At 36.0% G+C, this 19,330-nt stretch overlaps 1 protein-coding gene across 1 annotated transcript in view; it reads right to left on the reverse strand.

Moving 5' to 3' along the window:
- The window catches only part of LOC107716494 (protein FAM19A5-like), a 132,089-nt gene extending 125,202 nt beyond the window's left edge, over positions 1 to 6,887 (reverse strand). Inside the window, exon 1 of the mRNA XM_016522974.1 lies at positions 6,318 to 6,887. Coding sequence (XP_016378460.1) covers positions 6,318 to 6,429 — 112 coding nt within the window. The 5' untranslated portion in view covers positions 6,430 to 6,887. The remainder of the gene's footprint in view (positions 1 to 6,317) is intronic.
- Between the last annotated feature and the right edge of the window lie 12,443 nt (positions 6,888 to 19,330).

Consider the following 19,330-nt stretch of genomic DNA (forward strand, 5'->3'; position numbering starts at 1 on the left):
TGTTAAAAATTAACACTGTAATTGAATACGAACACTGGTGTAGTGCAGAAACAACAATGAATAGTGTTGAATAGGTTTAACAATTAACAATAACGAGTGTTGAATTTAAACGCAAAGGGTATCAAAAAGTTAACACTATCAAAAATGTAACATTTACACTCTATAGTGTGGACACATATAGACACTTTGCTGGTGTTAAATTTGACACTGTGGGTGTTCTTTTTACACCAGTGATTTTGCTGTGTACTGTCGCTGTGATGTTACTACAACCCATTCATATACAGTAGCATTTTGTGATCCATTAAGTCAGGAAAGCTTTTGAATCATGTTTCTGAGATGTCTTGTCAGGCTCAACCATGCATCACAGTCTGGCAGCCTGTTAAGGTTTTGGCAAAAGACACACATTTGCATGATTGAATGCAGTTGACTTCCACACAATTACCTCTTCCCTAACATGCATTTGTCGAGAAACCCACTCTTTCCTTCGGACAAGTAAGTACCTATATGACTTCAAGATAAATGCACCAGCCTTTTTTATAGCATTTGCATTTTTTCTCCATTTTGTCCTGAAGTCTTTTCTGACTGTATTAGGAAGTTTTTTGTGTTTTTTTTTTTTCCCCAACAAATGGTCATTGTTATCAGGATGGTGTTTGCCTCAGGACGTCAAACTAAATATTATATATGCTGATTTCACATTTAAAACTCTGATTTGCATGGTTTTGTTATTTTCTAGCAATAAATTAATTATAAAAATAAACTGATTTAAATTAAATAATACAAATAAAAATACACTTTTCAAACTGTCACAAGTTGCATGTTTAGTCACGGTTATTAGTTAAATAAAATAAAAATCTAAAATAATTTTGGTAAAAGACTTGAGCAGATAAACTTATGAACACTAATTATTATTAATATTATTATTATTATTATTATTATTATTATTATTATTATTATTTCCTGAAATCATGTGGTAGGGCTTGTCTTACTTAAACAGGGTTGTGCCAATGACTACAATATTTTTACCTTAAATGACATCAAAATTATAATGTTGTATGATAACATTTTTGGGATACATTAAAGAAGGTCAATAGGTTGCCTCTACAGCTTTTAAAAAAGTAATGGGACACTAGATTGCACCCTATTTGTGGAAAGTTCAATTAGCGTAACATGTTATTCCCATGTCTGCTTAAAGCGGAGCGGCACATTTTTATCTATCTGTTTCAGTCTTACTAGCTGCTTCTCTTTCTTCCTTCTTTTTTATCTTTCATCCACTTCTCAACAGTGTTTCCACGCCAGACATTTCCTGTCACAGCCCGTGAGCGACCACGCGTTGATGGAGCCCTCCAGGAATTCAAAACACCAAGGTGGCATTTTCTTTCAAGCAATTGGTTTCCTCAATAATAAAGAAGTGGAGTCATTTTAACAGTCCGCCGCAAGTATGTTAGTAGCCTTCCCTGTCTTTCTACGCCACTAAAGCAGTGTGCGTGTGTTTGAGGTTACAACTGATCATTAAAATTCACACCCTCATCGTTACATCAACCAAAAATGTAGCCAGATTGTTAGCAGCGTGCACGTCCCCTTAAATGAAGAAGACCCTTGTGTGAAATGTCAAAAGTGATGTTTTATGCATGCTACTGTGCCTATTAAAACTAATACCAAATTTAAATTAATTTATGGTGTAACACGCAGATTTAAACAGCAATTAGTGATCAAATTTATGACAGCCTGGAGGAAATGTCAGGGCAAGTCATTAATAAACACTAAGCATGGGATTCATTCATTCATTCATTCATTCTCATGAACCAGTGCTAAACCAAAAGGACAGTTGTTAGCCAAACTAGATGCTAATCTGCTCCTTTCTTAACACAGGCTCAATTTACAATCACATCTGGAAAGTTTTCTGCTAGCCATCAAATCTTTGTTTTTTCACAGACCATTTGCTGAAGAACCAACAATTGAAAAGTTAAAAGTCCTTCTGTAACTTTTAAGATAATTACACCCTTAATTACATTTGTAGAGAATGTAATGTTAAGTACCGAGAATTTGAAGTGAACACTGACAGTGAAACATTCTCTGTTATCCAGTCAAATTAGCAGACTGGAACTAACTACTGTATACTAGTATCCCACACAGTATATGTAAAAACAAATAGATTCATTTCATGAAACCATATTAAGTATATGATACAGCTCCAGTATGATATAGTTCCAGTCGTTCAACAATGTTTATCAAAATTTTAAAGTTTCAAAATGTGTTACATGCATTTTAACTTTGCAAAGATCCCTGCACAAAAGTGACGACTATGGACAAAAAACCTTGTAAGTCTTAGGAGCTGATAAAATATTTATCCATAAAGATGCCTTCGTTTCTGTAAGAGTTTCATGATGTGCAGACAGAAAACTTGACAAGTTCCACAAGCCCATGTCTTTACCTTTTGATGCAGACAGTGGTTAAATTGCTCGTGCAGTGGAAAGGGCCAATCGGGTAGCTTTAAAATAGCCAATAATATTATAATGACTATATGCTTACCATATAATAAACCATTTATTTTTCTTTCTTTCTTTCTTTCTTTTACTTTACAACCAAAACCTCCAGCAGTATTTATGATCAAATGGGAGTCTTTAATTACCAAAAATGGCTTCTGTTTACACCCTTAAATGGTTTTGATAATGACCACAGACTGAGAGTGTGTATGCATTTGTGCATTTGTGAATGTTAGAGCAATGTGTCAGACTACATGAGCTGTTTTCATGGGGGATGTGTGAATGTGCTGCAATGCATTGTGGGATGCTTTCAGTGGGCGGGGCTATGGCAATGCGGGTCGGGCCTGTAGCAGGTATTATTCATCAGGGCACATAATTGACCCTGTGGGATGTGTGATGGAGGAGGAGACCATGGTGGGCTCATCTCTTTTTTTCTGCTCTTATTTTCCATTTTTGTTTTCTGTTTCCCTGTTCTAGCTCACTTTCTATTAGTATTTCTTCTTCTTCGTCTTCTTTTTTTTTTACTCTTTTTATTTGTTCACAGGAACATAGAGTAGCAAGTGAATATTAGCACACACACTCACACACTCATAAACACGAAGCACCATATGCTTTCGGCACCATCTGATTTTGAATGATGGTCAGGCTGTCTGAGCATTTGCAAAAATAAACAATTATAAAAAACACTACATCCTACCAACATAATTATCACTATATATAAATATATACTGGATGTCATCAAATGGTTATGGTTATGATTATTACTCTCAATAATACATTAACTACATAACTAATATTTATACCATATTTGATATACACATAATGTGTATATCAAATATTGGATAAATATTACATTTACATTTAGTCATTTAGCAGACAATTTTATCCAAAGCGACTTACAAATGAGGACAATAGAAGCAATCAAAACCAACAAAAGAGCAATAAAATGCAAGTGCTATGACAAGTATCGGTTTGCCCAACGCAGTACATGTAGCAAGGTTATACAGTGGGTACGGAAAGTATTCAGACCCCCTTAAATTTTTCACTCTTTGTTATATTGCAGCCATTTGCTAAAATCATTTAAGTTATTTTTTTTTCCTCATTAATGTACACACAGCTTAAGATAAACAAGCAGTTAGAAAACAAATAGAAAGTGCAAGTGACAGAGGGTCATATGATATTATATACTGTAGTTATATACTGTACTTAGAATATGATGATGATGATTATTATTATTATTAGTAGTAGTAGTAGTAGTAGTATACAAAATAACAAAAATGTGAAATAATATAGTTTTATATTCATAAGAAATACTATAACAATTACTATATTACTAATTATATTTTTTATATTTACAGAAAAATAATGATGCTTCCCTGTGCAGAATCCACTGCCATGACGCTACCATAATCTGAGTGGTCTTTGGTGTGTGGCTATGTGGTTGCTAGAGTATTCTGGGAAGTTGCTAGGGTTCTGCAAGGCGGGTGCTTATTAGACCAGGTCAAAAGTGTGGGTCGCAATGATATCTTGGTCTCTAGTTATTGCTAAGGGCCCTATTTCTGTGTAACTCTTTGTGATTTTTTTTTTTATTATTTATTACTACATAGGGTATCAAAATTATAAAATTCTAAAATTATAATCTGACTGCTTAGAAAAGTAATGGCACACCTCTCATTAATAACTTGCATCACCATGTATCATTCTTCCCCTTAAAACAAATGGTATGGTTAAAAACAAAAAGGTTAATACTTGGGTAAACTCTCAGTTTTAGTGTGTGATATTAATAGTGATATTTGCATGAGCAAGTTCTATTGAATTATAAATAATACATTTTATATGCATTCATTTTTAATACATGTTGATCTAGGCATTAAGTAAGAGTCTTCTAAAATAATGCAATTATTCTGTTGTTGTTTTTTCTACACTGATTGGAACACAAGTTTAAACAATGCATCCGTGGCTCTAACAAAGAACAAACGTGTGTCAAGTAGCATCCAGAGGAGGGAGCCAGCGGACAGAACAAAGCCCTCCCCATATCATTCATTAAACAGTCATTACAAACAGTCTTTGTCATCATATAGTGCTTGATATTAATTTGTATAGCTGCAGTACAGCATGAGTACCATTCTGCTATCGCTAACCTCAGCTAACCATATATTTCCCCTCTCTGTTGCTCTCTGAAACAAACACAATTTCCTGAACAAGGATGACATTTGTAGCGGATACCTTGACGATATTTTGCTGTGCGATGCTAATATAAAGAGGCAGCGACTGCATGACTCACTAGTGGGAACGCAGACCTAATTTCGGTTGTGTTTGTGCATTCATCACACAAGGTTCGCTATAAATAAACAAATCAACCAACAGAACTTGGTTTGTGTCCCTGCGTTTATGTTTTCAATCTCCTCTGTGAGTAATACCAGCTCGAGCTGTGAGGTGCCAGTCTGGGGTCTTGACAGCAACTCAGACATAGATGTCGTGCGGTGGGCAGCCCATCTAGATGAAGATTAATATAACAGAAAAAAAGCAGGTCGGGGCAGAGCTGCAGAAGCTGATTTGCTCAGATAGCAACAGAGAAACAAACACCCAAATAAAAAAAAAAGAATAGACTGCTAACCACAACAAACATCCAAAACATTGACTGTAGCCAAGCAGAGAATAAATCATTCTATCGCAGGAGATCAATTGAGTGAATGCAGAAATATCTATGCACATATTTACATTCATATTAGCTCAGATGAGAACTGCAGGTACAGTGGCACAGGTTAAACATCCTCTCAGATATAGTTCACCCAGCCAGGCCTGGGATAGAAAAACAATGCTACATTTCTAGACATACAATTCAGATGTGTGACTGTCTGCTTGTGCATTTAATTATTGTTTTACCTGTATGCGTGTGTGTCTTCTGGTGCAGTCATGTGGACTTCTACCGAATTATCGACTGTCTTAAGAGAGTCAAAGTTTTATTCAGACAGCAAAAAGACTATCAGTCACCATCTCAGCTAAAGTAATAAATCAGCTGAGCTTTTAATGGGCTCAGAATATATATGTAGATAAACCAAAGTGGTTTCAGATAACATATTTCTTAATACTAACATCAAAATGGTCTGGATACATCCTATTTTTGCAACTAGGTGTGGTACTAAAGTGGTTTCAGAGGAAAGGCCTTTTTTACTTCATAATATACGGTGTGTTAAATTTATAAAACAATTATAAGATTATAAATTGCTTGTTATAGACTGTAGACAAGATTGTAGTAGTGTAGTGTATACACAACTTTCCTTGCCCTTGTGTGTTCAGGTTAAAATGTATGTATAAACACCATGGACAGACCTGATTTCTCTGGGAGGTTCGAAGATATCAATCAAGTATGTGTGCTAATGAGAGGGATTGTGTGAGTTTGCCTTTGCGTGTCTCTGTGTTTGAATAATGCATTTAAGACTGCTTGTGGATTTATTTATTTATTAAATATTATCCTTGCAATCAGATGAAGCTCTTTTTTTTCTTCTTCATTTTAGTAATGTCTGTTAAGTTCAATACTGCACCATATTATAATACGATCGAGCAGGTATATTTCTAGATCATAAATACACGTTCCCTGCCCTTGAGTAGCAAGTTAAAGATATATGTGTGGTGGTCATGTCTAGGACATGCTTTGGCAATTCCGTTTTCATGAGCTCATCTCTCCTGGAGAATCCATGATTTTGTTTGTAGGTGTGTATGTGTAAGTGAGTGACACGACAGACACTATCCATTATCCTTTAGGTCACATCAATGAAGTGTTACACATCCTTTACACACGTAGAAGACGCATCACACACACCGCAAACTCACCGCAGTACACGATGAGAAGCGCCGTCAACAGCAGCACAGCCCAGAAAGTTGTCGACATCCTCGGCCAGTTAATCGCATCCTTACGCTTAATCGATCTGACCGCCGGAGCCATGGAAACGCGTGTCGTGAAATCGGCGATAAATTCAGCGTTACAAACCCTCCCGTCCTCTGAGGAAACGTCTCTCTCCACGAGTGATTCTTAAAAAAGACATTTTGAAAACAGACCGCTCATTTCCAAATCCCCTCAGTAGTCTTTAAGTCCAGTAAATCGAAAATAAAGTCTCTAGTTGACCGTGGTCGATTCAGTGTATCCTGGCAAACGGATAATCCAAAAACAGGCGCGTGAATTCAGATTTTGTCATAAATATTAAACTGTCGACGGCACAGTGTCCCCCACGTCAAAGCTCCGTATAGAAAAAGGAAAATATACTCGGTAAAGATTAAATTATTTACGTCGCATCGCCGTGAGAACTAGCTAAAGAATTGCTCAGTTGGTCTGTGAGGACGTGCTTGATTTCTCTCAGACTCACAGAGAAAAGATCCCATCGCAAAGCGTCTGGATTTGGCAAATATTCGCTAAGAAGGGATCGAAGTCCCGATCAAGAGACGACGAGGAACATAAAGAGCTGTGAGCAGATGAAATGGAAAGATCTAGAGAGCTCTGAAGCTGCGCAGACCGACACATGAACTGAAACTTCGTGCCGCCTCAACTTTTACTTACACTGCATACGAGCGACGACGCGAAAAACCCCAACACTCTGCCGTTATAATTAAGGAACCTGTTTAATCTTGCATTGCAGACATCTTCCTTGATTACAACTGGAACGTTCTCCTTTTGACGCGTCAAGCTGGAGAGCAGACGTGTAGACGCTGTTTTAATTAGGCACACAGATTATTTTACCCCAGCACATTTTGTTTTCTTTATCTTTTATTTCATCCATCAGTCTCGTATGCTGCAATTATTCGTGACGTGTGGTTAACATGTTCTACACTCGGGTGCGTGTGCGCGCGCGTGTGTTTAAATAAAACTTTTTTTTAAATGTCTGCAAAACCTCAGAGCAGAGGATATCTTTGTGGAACTTTTCAGCAGCAAAGTGTCTGGACAGCTTCCACCCACACTATTGTCATTAGAAAGTGGCCATATTAGGAATATTAGTCACTTGCAATGGTATTCTATATACAGTATATATATATAGAGAGAGAGAGAGAGAGAGAGAGAGAGAGAGCTATGTCTATCTGATCTGACATTTCAAACTAGTTAATAATAATAAAACTAGTTGTAATTGGTTTAACACAAATTAAGTACTTTGTTTTCTCAATTCCTTTCTAGGGATTATATATCAGAGGTTAATTCAGTCATGTCAAATGCTTTCATTGGTGGTACCACACAAAATATTTTACAGGGTTTATTCACACTTGGAGTAATAGCAAGTTTGACAGTATTTTAAATTACAGGTAGATAGATAGATAGACACCATAAAAGTGATAACCCACATTATTATAATTTTTCAGCTTAAAGAGCCATTTGTACCTTACTTACCCCCCTCTCCCACTGTTTTAAAATATGATATGACAATACTTCATTAATTATTGGTGGGAAACTGAGAAAACATTGGTGTCAAACCAATTAAAATATTCAACAGGTGTCAGATAAGACAAATATATTCTTAATATATCCAATTTCTAATGAGTGTAGAATTACAATAGCGGGAGCTGTTCACATTGTGTGGTGCTGAAACCTGTTTTCTGCATACAGTTTCTCATAGAACCATTGCTATCCACCTTTTTCTTGCCGTAAAAATGGGCGCGGCCATTTGTAAATTATATGGGTCTAGCTTCCGGTCTCATCCGCGTCCAGCTATTTTTAACTGTACAAAACAGTTTGTTTTGCTGCTTGATATTGAAAATTGGTGTGTCTTACCATATTATTTTAATGTAGGCCTATTATCTTAATTATGAACACACTGGTTTGTAGTGCAAACAGTTTTACCATTTACTGCACGTTGTTATTCTTCTTGTTATTTACATATAGTGGCTAATGAACCAGAAATCTCGCCCATAGGCTTACTTCCGCGTTGAAGGAAAAGGTGGATAAGCAGTCGTGTGTGAGTGTGTTGTGTGTGTGTCATCATAATGTTCGGTTATTCTACATACACCTTGCATATCTTGGGAAAGCCAGTCTGATTTTCTTTCCTAACTATTCTGATTGGTGCTGATATTTAATTACAAACTTTAGATTTAAAAGAACTTGAAGGGGGAAATAAGATGTCTATTTCAATATTAGAATTATTAATTTCACACACAACATTGGGGTCTCTGTGACCCTAAACATGACTTGAAGTCAATATCAACAGAACCTGAAGTTTAAATGAAACAATTTATTTTGCTTTGTATTCAGCTTATAAATAATTGTAAGAGTACCCACTGAAACTCTCTCAAAGAGATGTCTGCATAAGAATAATTTCTTAGTGGAGACATGAACCGGATTTAGAAATGCCACATGACTTTGCAGGTGCTTTGAGGTGTTTCACCCTTCCCTGTCTCTTCAAAGTGTGAGTTTCCATTCCCCTATGTCCCTTTCAGCAGTCTGCACTGCTCTGTCTCTCTGTGGTTGTGCAGTGCACTACTTAGCAGGAACACCTCTTTATGTAGTCGCTTGTGATCGACTGAGCGTTGACCTTTCACATCACTCTTCTTTTGATCTTTCCACACTCTACTTCCCCTGTATCAGAATGGAGATTTGTCTTAGAAGGAAAGACTCCATGCTGGAGTTCAATGTCTTTTCTCTTTTATTTACTGTAATTTTCCCAGTCGCAAAGACACAAAGCCATACTGTTAGCAAAGCAGAGACTGCAGTAAGGCCTTTTGGAGACCTTATTATCTGTGGGCAATTAAAGTTACAGTTCACTATAAAAATGGAAACTCTGTCATGATTTAATCACCTTCATGTTATTTCCAAACCTGTTTAATTTTCATTGATACCTGGAAAATACACAGAGATGTTTAGAAGAATTTTCACACTGGCATGTTTCATAAAAAGCAAGAAAGTATTGTGATACTTTTAATAATTTTATTTTGTGTAAAAAAATAAAAAAGAAAGAAATAAAGAAAAGAAAAGAAAAGAAAAAGCACCGGTCCAGAACACATGCACGTATGAGTGAACTCCTTCATCACAATGCCACAGCATGGGTGGGGGAAATAACCAAATATGTCCTTGTAACTGTAACACTGTCACCTCCTGATAAAGGAAATGCAATTTGTGTATAATAAGGACACAGAGCTACTATTGTATGATAATCATTAAAAGCATTTTAAACAGTTTTTCAAGTTGAAACAAACCAATCTTTTTTTTTGTCCAATTTATGACAAGATAAAGTTTAAGATAACAAAATGATATTTTATGGGTCAAATCAGGTAGAAACAGCTCTTTAAGGTAAAGATTGCAGATTATCATCTTTTACAGTGTCTTTATTCTTAATTTATATTTTTTTAAAACTGCCTTTTTTTCCTGTTGAAAATCCTGTTTCACTTAAAAATAAAATGCGTTGCAAAATTTAACAGGAATCTATAGAGACATAGATGCTTTGTGTAAAAATGAAAAATCCCTCTACATGAAGAGATAATCCTAACCCAACTGTTTTGACCCTGGAGAATAACCCCCAGTTACCCTCTGATCATGTCAGGTCCAAGAGTAATCAACAGTCAAACCAAGATTTGTTTGTTCTCATTCACAGAATAAGAAAATATCCATACTGGCCTTTTCTTGACTTTTTTTGATAGTGGTGATGGAAATTTCCCTCTGTAGTAATTTCTTCTCAGAAACAATGCGGCTTGTTTCAAAGGCGAGTGTGAGTTGTGGAAATATGGGATCTATGCCTGTGGTATGAAATAACATTGTTATTTCCAGATCTAATGGAAGCACGTTATCAACTTGGGAGCATGTTCTCTGAGATTTGGGCTGAAATGATTCTTTGTAACCCAAGATAAATGGGCTGTCTTGCAGTCTAGCAAACATGACTTAGGGTACGTAGTTCATAGCGCATTAGCTGCTCTTCACTTGTTACAAGTGGCAGGCTGAAAGGGGTGGGAAATAAATATCTCTAAATGATACTACAATTGAAACATTCTCACACTGGACTAACAAGCAAGTTGGACTACTGATCATTAGTTTTGTGGATTCACTATTATACTATAACATCCATTTATTATTGAATCTTGCCTGCAGCCTTTACATGACTCGGAAATGCAATGATTATTGACTTGTTTACTTGGGTGGAATTCAGACAGTAATTTAAGCAACGGCTCCATTCTGAAAGCCTAAATTATTGCTAGAAACATCCCGCCAAAAGCAAAACAAAATGAGATTTGCCATAACCAGTGAGGGTTTGGATGTTGCAAGCAAGCCAATATTTGCAAATGGGTAACCAAGCATCACTTTCCGATACCAGTCAAAGATCGACACAATTTTGTCTCTTAGTGTGTTTAATTTCACAAGCTGCTAGGTATACATGCGTGCAAATGGCCTTAGAATCATTTGTTTCAAATGTTTGCATTGATTGTTCTGTGGCCAGTAAATGAACAGGCTTCTCAGAAATCATGACAGAAATCATCTGTACGAACACTATTGTTAATATTGCAGTATTCACTCCACATGGAAAGCAGATTATTATCGCATAATGAAGTCTGTGTCAAAAATGACATGACGGAGTGGCTTCCCTCGCAAGAATGTTTTTCTTTTGGAATTAAGAAGAAAAAAAAACTTTTAATGGGATCCAGACAATAACAATTATCTGCAGGTAAATTCGCTTTCTTCTGAATATGGTCCCATTAATTGCATTTACGTACTTTCAAATGAAGTATGTCGAATGCTTTTAGTCAACGATTCCCAAACCAATTTGAATGGTAATGAATATATTTCATTGGGATCTGAAATGGTCCCTGGATGTGTTTCTGCTCTGGCTGGGAAATTACGAGCAGGACGTTCATGGGTTTGCAGTGATTACAACCTCCTTCGTGTATAAGTGGATATGTGTGTGTAAAACGTTAATTGTATTGCCCTACAAGTACAACACCAGTGCTTCAAGAGCTATAACAAACCAGCCTGATCTCACTGTTATACTCTATGTAGGTATCTGTATGTAACACTTACGAAAAGTACAGTACATATTTGGATAGATGTTGAAATGTAAGGATTTAATGACATCTGTAGAAATCTAAAGAAAAAAAACATTATATCATAAATATATAAATATTTGGAAAAGCACACACCTCTCAATAAAAGGTCTAACAGCTAAAAATGCAGATCAGAGCAAAAACCAAAGCCCTGAGGTCAAAACAACTGCCTGTAGAGCTCAGAGACAGCATTGTGTCAAGGCAGAGATCTGGGGAAGTCTCAGCTTAATGTATTACACGTAGCAAGTTTTTTTTTATTATTATTATATAGGCCTAATAAATAAAAAGAAAATTAATAGATAGAATACAAAAATAATAGAGAAGCTAGTGTTAGTTTTTTATTTATTTATTTTTATTTTTTTAACACTTAAAAAATTGGATGGTTGTCTTACTTACTTATATTATGACCAAAAATTGAATATTTAATGTGTCAGCTGTTTGATCGCGCCGGCGCCTCGCGCACACACATGATTATAGTGTTTATAATGTTTATACATTATAACATTTCACTTCATTTGGTATTATTTCTGGTATTTCTGGTATTATTACACTCTCTTCAAACGTTCCGCTGCTCACAAAAGAGTGGAGAGAGAGGCTTAAGCAGTAGCACCAATCAACGAGAGCGATTTTGAACTTAAAGTGCCCCTATTATGGTAATGATAGGTTCATATTTTGGTTTTGGGAGTCCTCAACAACAGGTTGACATGCATGCAAGGTAAAAAAAAAAACACTTTCATTGTCTTATATAATATGTATTTATTTTAAAGGTTCCCAAATGATTCGCTCAACGATTCATTTTTTCCAAACCCCTCCTTTGCGTGACGCTAATCTGCGGTGATTGGTCCGATTGGTCTCATTTTCATTTCATCCAATTTAATGAGTCCGTAGTATAACTGGTCTACAGCTGCTGTTATGCCAAGCGCATTTTTGCGCATGTGAAGAGGATGATTTTTTTCTGTCAATATGCGAACGCACATGAAGCCTAGTCTACATTATAAATAATAGTTTAACATTGAAATACATTGCGAATATGGAAACATTGGATTTGTGCCGAATGAGAGAGGTACGAAGTGCCCCTATTATGGGTAATGAAAGGTTCATATTTTGGAGTCCCCAACATTGACATGCATGCAAGGTAAAAAAAAAAACACTTTCATTGTCTTATATAATATGTATTTATTTTAAAGGTTCCCAAATGATTCGCTCAACGATTCATTTTTTCCAAACCCCTCCTTTGCGTGACGCTAATCTGCGGTGATTGGTCCGATTGGTCTCATTTTCATTTCATCATGCCTGTAATGCCTGATAAAGCCACGTTTGTGAGCGCAGTGCTGCTTTGTGTACATCTGTTACCGGGGAAACCGCTATTTTTACCGCTCCAAAAGCGGCACCTACTGGCAAAGAATGCATTTGCATTTTCATTCAGACCAACGCGACGGGCAGGATGTTTTCATTCACTTAGAGTTGTGTTACACACTGCATGAAAGATAATTTTCAAAAAAATAGGGGCACTTTAAGAAAGCTGATTGGTCAATAATATGTTGAGGACCAATACATAATCTACAAATCATGCTCCAAATAGATCTACATAAACCCGCAATTGCTTTGTCTTGTATGCACGCACGCACTGTCACGATCTAATGCACTTGTTAATGGAAAGCAAAAATCCAAAATCTGACATTTTCCGGAACAGGATCCGGCTCAAATTAAGCACTGAGACAAACACATGTAAGTAGTAAAGTGCAGAACCATACTTACATGTGAATACTCAGCTAATGTTGAAAGAACGAATGAATTTCACCATAATCCACCTTTATTCTACATCATTCAAAAACAGTCTAGCATACTGTGTCATGCCATATGTGTAGTTTTTAATTATGATTATATATGATTCTTCATTTGTAGGTTGCTCCAACACTTTCAGGTTGCTAAAAAAGAAAAAAAAAAACTTCTGTGAACTTTTTTTAACCCAACAAAGCACTTCCTGTTTTTGTGGTCCCCTCAAAGGTATTGATTCTATCGACTACCACCAACCACCACTGCTTAGTTGATGTTGTTTTTCATTCAGAGGTGACAGAATAGAATGTGATACATTACTTTAGCTGGCTGTCACCTTCTGTTCAGAAATTAGCTGGTCAGAAGGGTCATGTTCCTGGATTGCCACAAAAGTCCAATGTCATATGACTCCTGCCGGAGACCCCAGTCCATCAAAGTGGAAATCTTCCAGATGACCTCAATTTCACCAGTGATCTATGACTATGAAGTGGTTGTCTGATGACAGCTGGGGAAAGTATTTCCTCCCAACTGTTATTAAAGCAATAAGCCCCAAGAAGTCGTGGTTTACAGTGAATTTATAACAGCTAAGGGGCGTTGTTAGGCACGACGCGAAGCAGAGTTTATTGCTTTTATAAAACGGTTATTGCATATATGTAGCAAGGTTTCACAAAATAAAGCAAAGCAAATAAAATGTAATGATATTAATAAAAACATTATTCTTCTGCCAAACAATGTAGTTCCTCAGAACCGGTTATGGTTGCAACAAAGTGGTTGCCGAGCAATACACAGACATAAACAAAGGTGTATGTTTGTAGAGTAATTTACAACAGCTTTGAACGTGGCTCAACCAATCAGAATCAAGGACCGGAACTATCCGTTTTATAATAGAATGTTGTCCATGGTCTCTTCTTGAATTGATTGTGGGAAGCTGGTGCATAAAAATCCTAAATATCCTTGCAAACCTTGAGTCTTTTTTTTCTGTGACAAAAATACAAAATAGCTGTGTTTACATGCACCCACATAATGTGTAGAATTGGATTGGTGGCTCAATCAGACTGAAAACCCTTCTTGTAAACATCTCAGTTGATCTGACTAAGCTTGATCCAGTGAAGGGGGTATTGTGCATGAAATAATCAGATACAACATGAAAAAATAAGCAGGTAAATGCTCAAATCAGACTTTTTCTCAATTTAGATTCAAAAATATCTTGTGCACATGTGCAGTTTATTTACACCTCATGTCTTACAAACTGCTCTGTGGATGTGACTGAATATTTACTAAACATTTGCTAAAAAAGCTCTTCTGACATAAATGTCAGCTTTATTTGTATATGTGTCTTTAAGACGGGATTGATTGTACTTGAAACAAATGGTTTACTTCTAAAAATGTTATACTATTTTAGAAGTTAGCCTGGACATTTCTGTTTTTGAATTATCTGAAGGGGGTATTGTGCATGAAATAATCAGATACAACATGAAAAAAATAAGCAGAAAAATGCTCAAATCAGACTTTTTCTCAATTTAGATTCAAAAATATCTTGTGCACATGTGCAGTTTATTTACACCTCATGTCTTACAAACTGCTCTGTGGATGTGACTGAATATTTACTAAACATTTGCTAAAAAAGCTCTTCTGACATAAATGTCAGCTTTATTTGTATATGTGTCTTTAAGACGGGATTGATTGTACTTGAAACAAATGGTTTACTTCTAAAAATGTTATACTATTTTAGAAGTTAGCCTGGACATTTCTGTTTTTGAATTATCTTCAGTGCCTTGCCCCACAAATCTTCATTATAAGTGCATTACTGTTAACATAATTTTTGCTTGTTTTCAAAAACTGAGGTGCAAGACAATATTGTTTTATGAAGTAATCAGCAACATCACATAGATGCTGCCAGTAGAGCTTAAAAGAATAATTTACTTAAAAATGATTATTCTGTCATCATTTACACATCTTCATGAATTATTCTATTCGTAAATCAATATAATTATGTTCCAAACCTATGACTTTCTTGCTTCTGTGGAACACAAAAGAAGAATTTCTGAAGGAGAATTAATGACAAACCAAGCGACATGTAATGTAAAATAAGTCCATCCTTTTTAGAATACAATGAATTCGGACATACTATTCATTTGGCATACTGTTTTTCACATACTTATAGTTCGGATGTATTCGATTTCAGACGCAGTCCTGGTTTTCTTAGTTACTGTAGTTACTCATTCATTTGTTTATTAGTCGCGCATATGCCTTGTTTTCTCCCTCAGCCAATGCATTAGTGTTTCCCTGGTTTGATTGTGTTTCCTGTATTTCTGAGTTGCAGAGTGTTTAGTTTTTCATTGAATAAACACTGTTGCACAGAGATCCTCAAATGTACTTTCTTTGCCTGAACCTACCCACTATAGAATGATCCTTTTAATGATCAAGCTTTAAGAAATTTAAGTCATTATTCACTGAAAATCCTCTCCCAAAACTCTGAAATGGACTACAAAATTTGTGTTGAGTAGAAAAATGCCATGTCAGTTTGAAAGCATTGATCTAAGTTTGCATCATATTTCAATTAAAAGCTCCAGCAGAGGGGAATTGTGGTCTGTTATCATACACTTCAAAAGACCCAGTAGTGAATGAATAATATGTACTACTTTTACAATTTGACTGCTCTGTTCAACAGAAGAAAGAAATTCAATAACATGAAAGTAAGCATATCATGGCAGAACTTTCAGTTATCTAAAACAATGTTTCAGTGAAAGATATTTTAGGTGTTTCGGGTTATGCATTTTTTTCCCTTCCTCATTTAAACTAGGACCTGGTTGAATTTAAAAAAAATGGTGTGACTAGGTTTTGGTTTTGCTTTAAGGTGTTTTATTTGTTTTATTTATTTATTTAATTCCCTGAAATAATGCACAATGGCTTAACAATGTTCAAAATGCATTAATATAATTCACAAAGTGTCAATTTGCCTGTGACAAACTATGGAAGATCCAAGAAAAGATCTACTTAGGTTGCATGTAATGGGCATTACAAATGCTCAGAGGCTCTCATTAATTTACAAATGCTTTTATATGCTACTTAAATAGCAATGATTTTGGGAAACGTGCCATAGAGATTGAGTACTACTCACATCTGACTAATGTTGCACTTGCTTCAGGAAAGCCGATCCTGATCAGTTTCAGTCAGCTCTGAATGTTTCAGTCAGTTTATGGAATTCAAACAGAGCAGACTGAATCAGTTTTCATGGCAAATTAGATATTAGCATTAACAGCGTGAAGAACAGCGAAAAAAAAACAAAACATTTAATTTGACAGCCTTTTTTTTTTTTTAGCTTTTATACAGTTTGATAAAAAATCATTACAACCTTTGCCTTTTACTGTTGTAACTTTTTTGCTGCTATCCAAAATGTTTCTGGCTCTACACTGCCCTGCCTGTTAGTGATCCAGCCATTGAAGCTTGTAGAGTCTTGTCAGCACTACAAAGTAAAATCTATCATCCCTGTGCAACTTCAGAACTCTTCTTCACCTGCTATTTCTTCCAGCTTTCTCTCTCATCCCTCACTAACACCTTCCCTGCCTCTCCCTTGCATCACTGTCAATCAGAGAGAAAGTGGAGTGTGCAGCTGTTTTAACACCCACAGAAAGAAAGACAGACAGACATGCATTTATTCTGGACAGGATGTTATACTCTGTCCCAGAATGCAGTTTGGAAATATTTGTCAGCTGTATACAGTATGTATGTACACATAGTATGTTGCATCCAGAGTTGAGTTCTTTGATATGTATTGTTAATAAAAACTGCAAAATTGCAAAGGCAAAATGCATCAACATTACATTAAGTTGTCTTTATCAGAATACATAGCTCTTCATTAAATCATGGATTATTTATGACAACAACATAATAACACATTTGTTGTGAAGCACTGAATTTTGACTGAATGATTTTTTCTCTCCTCTCTCTCCATATTGATTTGCTTGACAGTTAAGGACATCCTGTCCTTTATGCTCAGCAGTTTTGAGCATGATTAAGTGTTCATTACATCTTGCCCTTCTGCAGACTTAATTAATTAATCCCTGAAATAATTTTTTTCAAACTATGTTTTATGTACACATAATATGTTAATCTAACAACTAAAATATTGGTATATGAGGAACTTTTTAGAACAAAGCCTAGTTGGTTTTGTGAATTGTAAAGTTTTGTGAGTTATGAACAGATTTAAATGTTAAACCTTTTGGATTTTTACCATTAATTACTAGTTCTTCTTAAAGCTTCTTAAAGAAAGCATAATTAGTATCGTTAACTAAGGTAGGCATCACTATTACTAGGTTTTTTTTTTATATATATATAAATCAGCATAGCAAAACACTTCAGTGATGGCAATCCCCTGGCTATTACCCATAGCCCTCTAGCTTTGTGGTGACAGGTTTTACACAGTCAAGCACTACTAAAGATCTTGTTTGCTTAAATAAAGTTGCAGTATTTCTTTTGGTCTCTGTCTACATTTATTCAGAAGGGAATTTGTCAACACAAACTGTAGTCATTAAAGCAAAGGGGAACAAGGCAATGGGCCAAAAACGATGTCTCGTTGTTCAGAAAAACAGGTCAACATGTTTAGAGGTTCTGGCAGAGATGATCTGAGCCTGTCCCATCACAGACTCTCAGTGGGTCTCCAGAGTGATTCCGGGCGTTCAAGGCTTTCCTCTGTCTCTTCAGAGCATTCTTAGCTGCCAATCAGGTGCTCAATCTGCGTCTGTGCCACATCAAGTCAGGAGTGTAGGCAGAAGTAGCACAGCCAAGCACCCGCCAATGACATCTGCGAAAGACATCTGCTCCCATCCGCTAAAGGCCTGCTAATCCCACCATTTATTTGTATGTCATTTAGCATGTGGTGGGGAAGAATAAGGGGGAAAAGACAGAAGGAGAGAGACTGAAAGGTCGGTCTTCAGGAATATTGAGAAAGGTTGAAATTTGTTCATTACTTCCAAGTCTGTAGCTCAGTGTATAGCCAGTCTTTTGACTTTTGGCATAAAGTCTGGTCCACAAACTGGAAGTCACAATCTGACATACACATAAAGCCACAAACCACAGTTTGTTTTGTGCACATTGCAAAGCTTCCCAAAACCATTTCTGAAAATCTGACTAAGAAAAATGGAAACATTGTGGAAACAATATTTTTTTAAAGGTCTCAGTAACATATTGAAATATCGTAACAATTTTAAATTACATTCTTTTAGCTTTTTTAACATTGATAATAATAATTGAGCGCCAATAATAATTAATAAAAACTGAGCATGCACCAAATGATTTCTACAGGATTACGTGACACTGAGAGACAAAGAAACTATGTGAAGTCTTTATATATAATGCATTATAAAAGTAGTTTGAATTAATTATGACCTGTAATGTGCCTTATAATGCATTGTATGATCTCATGAATAATTGTAACCACAGTTATAATACATTCTAATACTTAACTATTTGTTGTTACACCTTTAGAATGTATAATGCATTAAAGGGGTAATATAACGTTGCTAAAAATAACATTAGTTGGTGTATTTGGTGTAATGCAATGTGTATATGTGGTTTAAGGTTAAAAAAACACATTATTTTCCACATAATGTACATTATTGTTTCTCCTCTATGCCCCGCCTTTCTGAAACGCGTCGATTTTTACAAAGCTCATCGTTCTGAAAAGCGAGGTGTGCTCTGATTGGCCAGCTATCCAGTGCGTTGTGATTGGCCGAATACCTCAAGCGTGTGACGGAAATGTTAGGCCCCTTACCATTCTGTGATGCTGTGTCCCTGAGCGACGAGACAAAACCAATAAAACCCATTATAAACGTGGCATTTGTTGCATCCAGTGGGGACATAATTACTGATTATAATGACTTCTACTGTCTTTTTACGCATTGCATTGCATATCGCGCTACATATATAAAACCATGTCTGCATTTGTGATCGGAGAAATGACAAACAACAAGCCCTACTCTACACGGCCCAAAAAACTCGCTTTAAATATAAAAAAACGTACTTACAGTCTGTGAGTCAGAACAGACGGCATTGTAGTCTACTCT

Source organism: Sinocyclocheilus rhinocerous, unplaced genomic scaffold, assembly GCF_001515625.1.
Source record: "Sinocyclocheilus rhinocerous isolate Xijiao unplaced genomic scaffold, SAMN03320098_v1.1 scaffold1141, whole genome shotgun sequence".
NCBI classification, from domain to species: Eukaryota; Metazoa; Chordata; class Actinopteri; order Cypriniformes; family Cyprinidae; genus Sinocyclocheilus; species Sinocyclocheilus rhinocerous.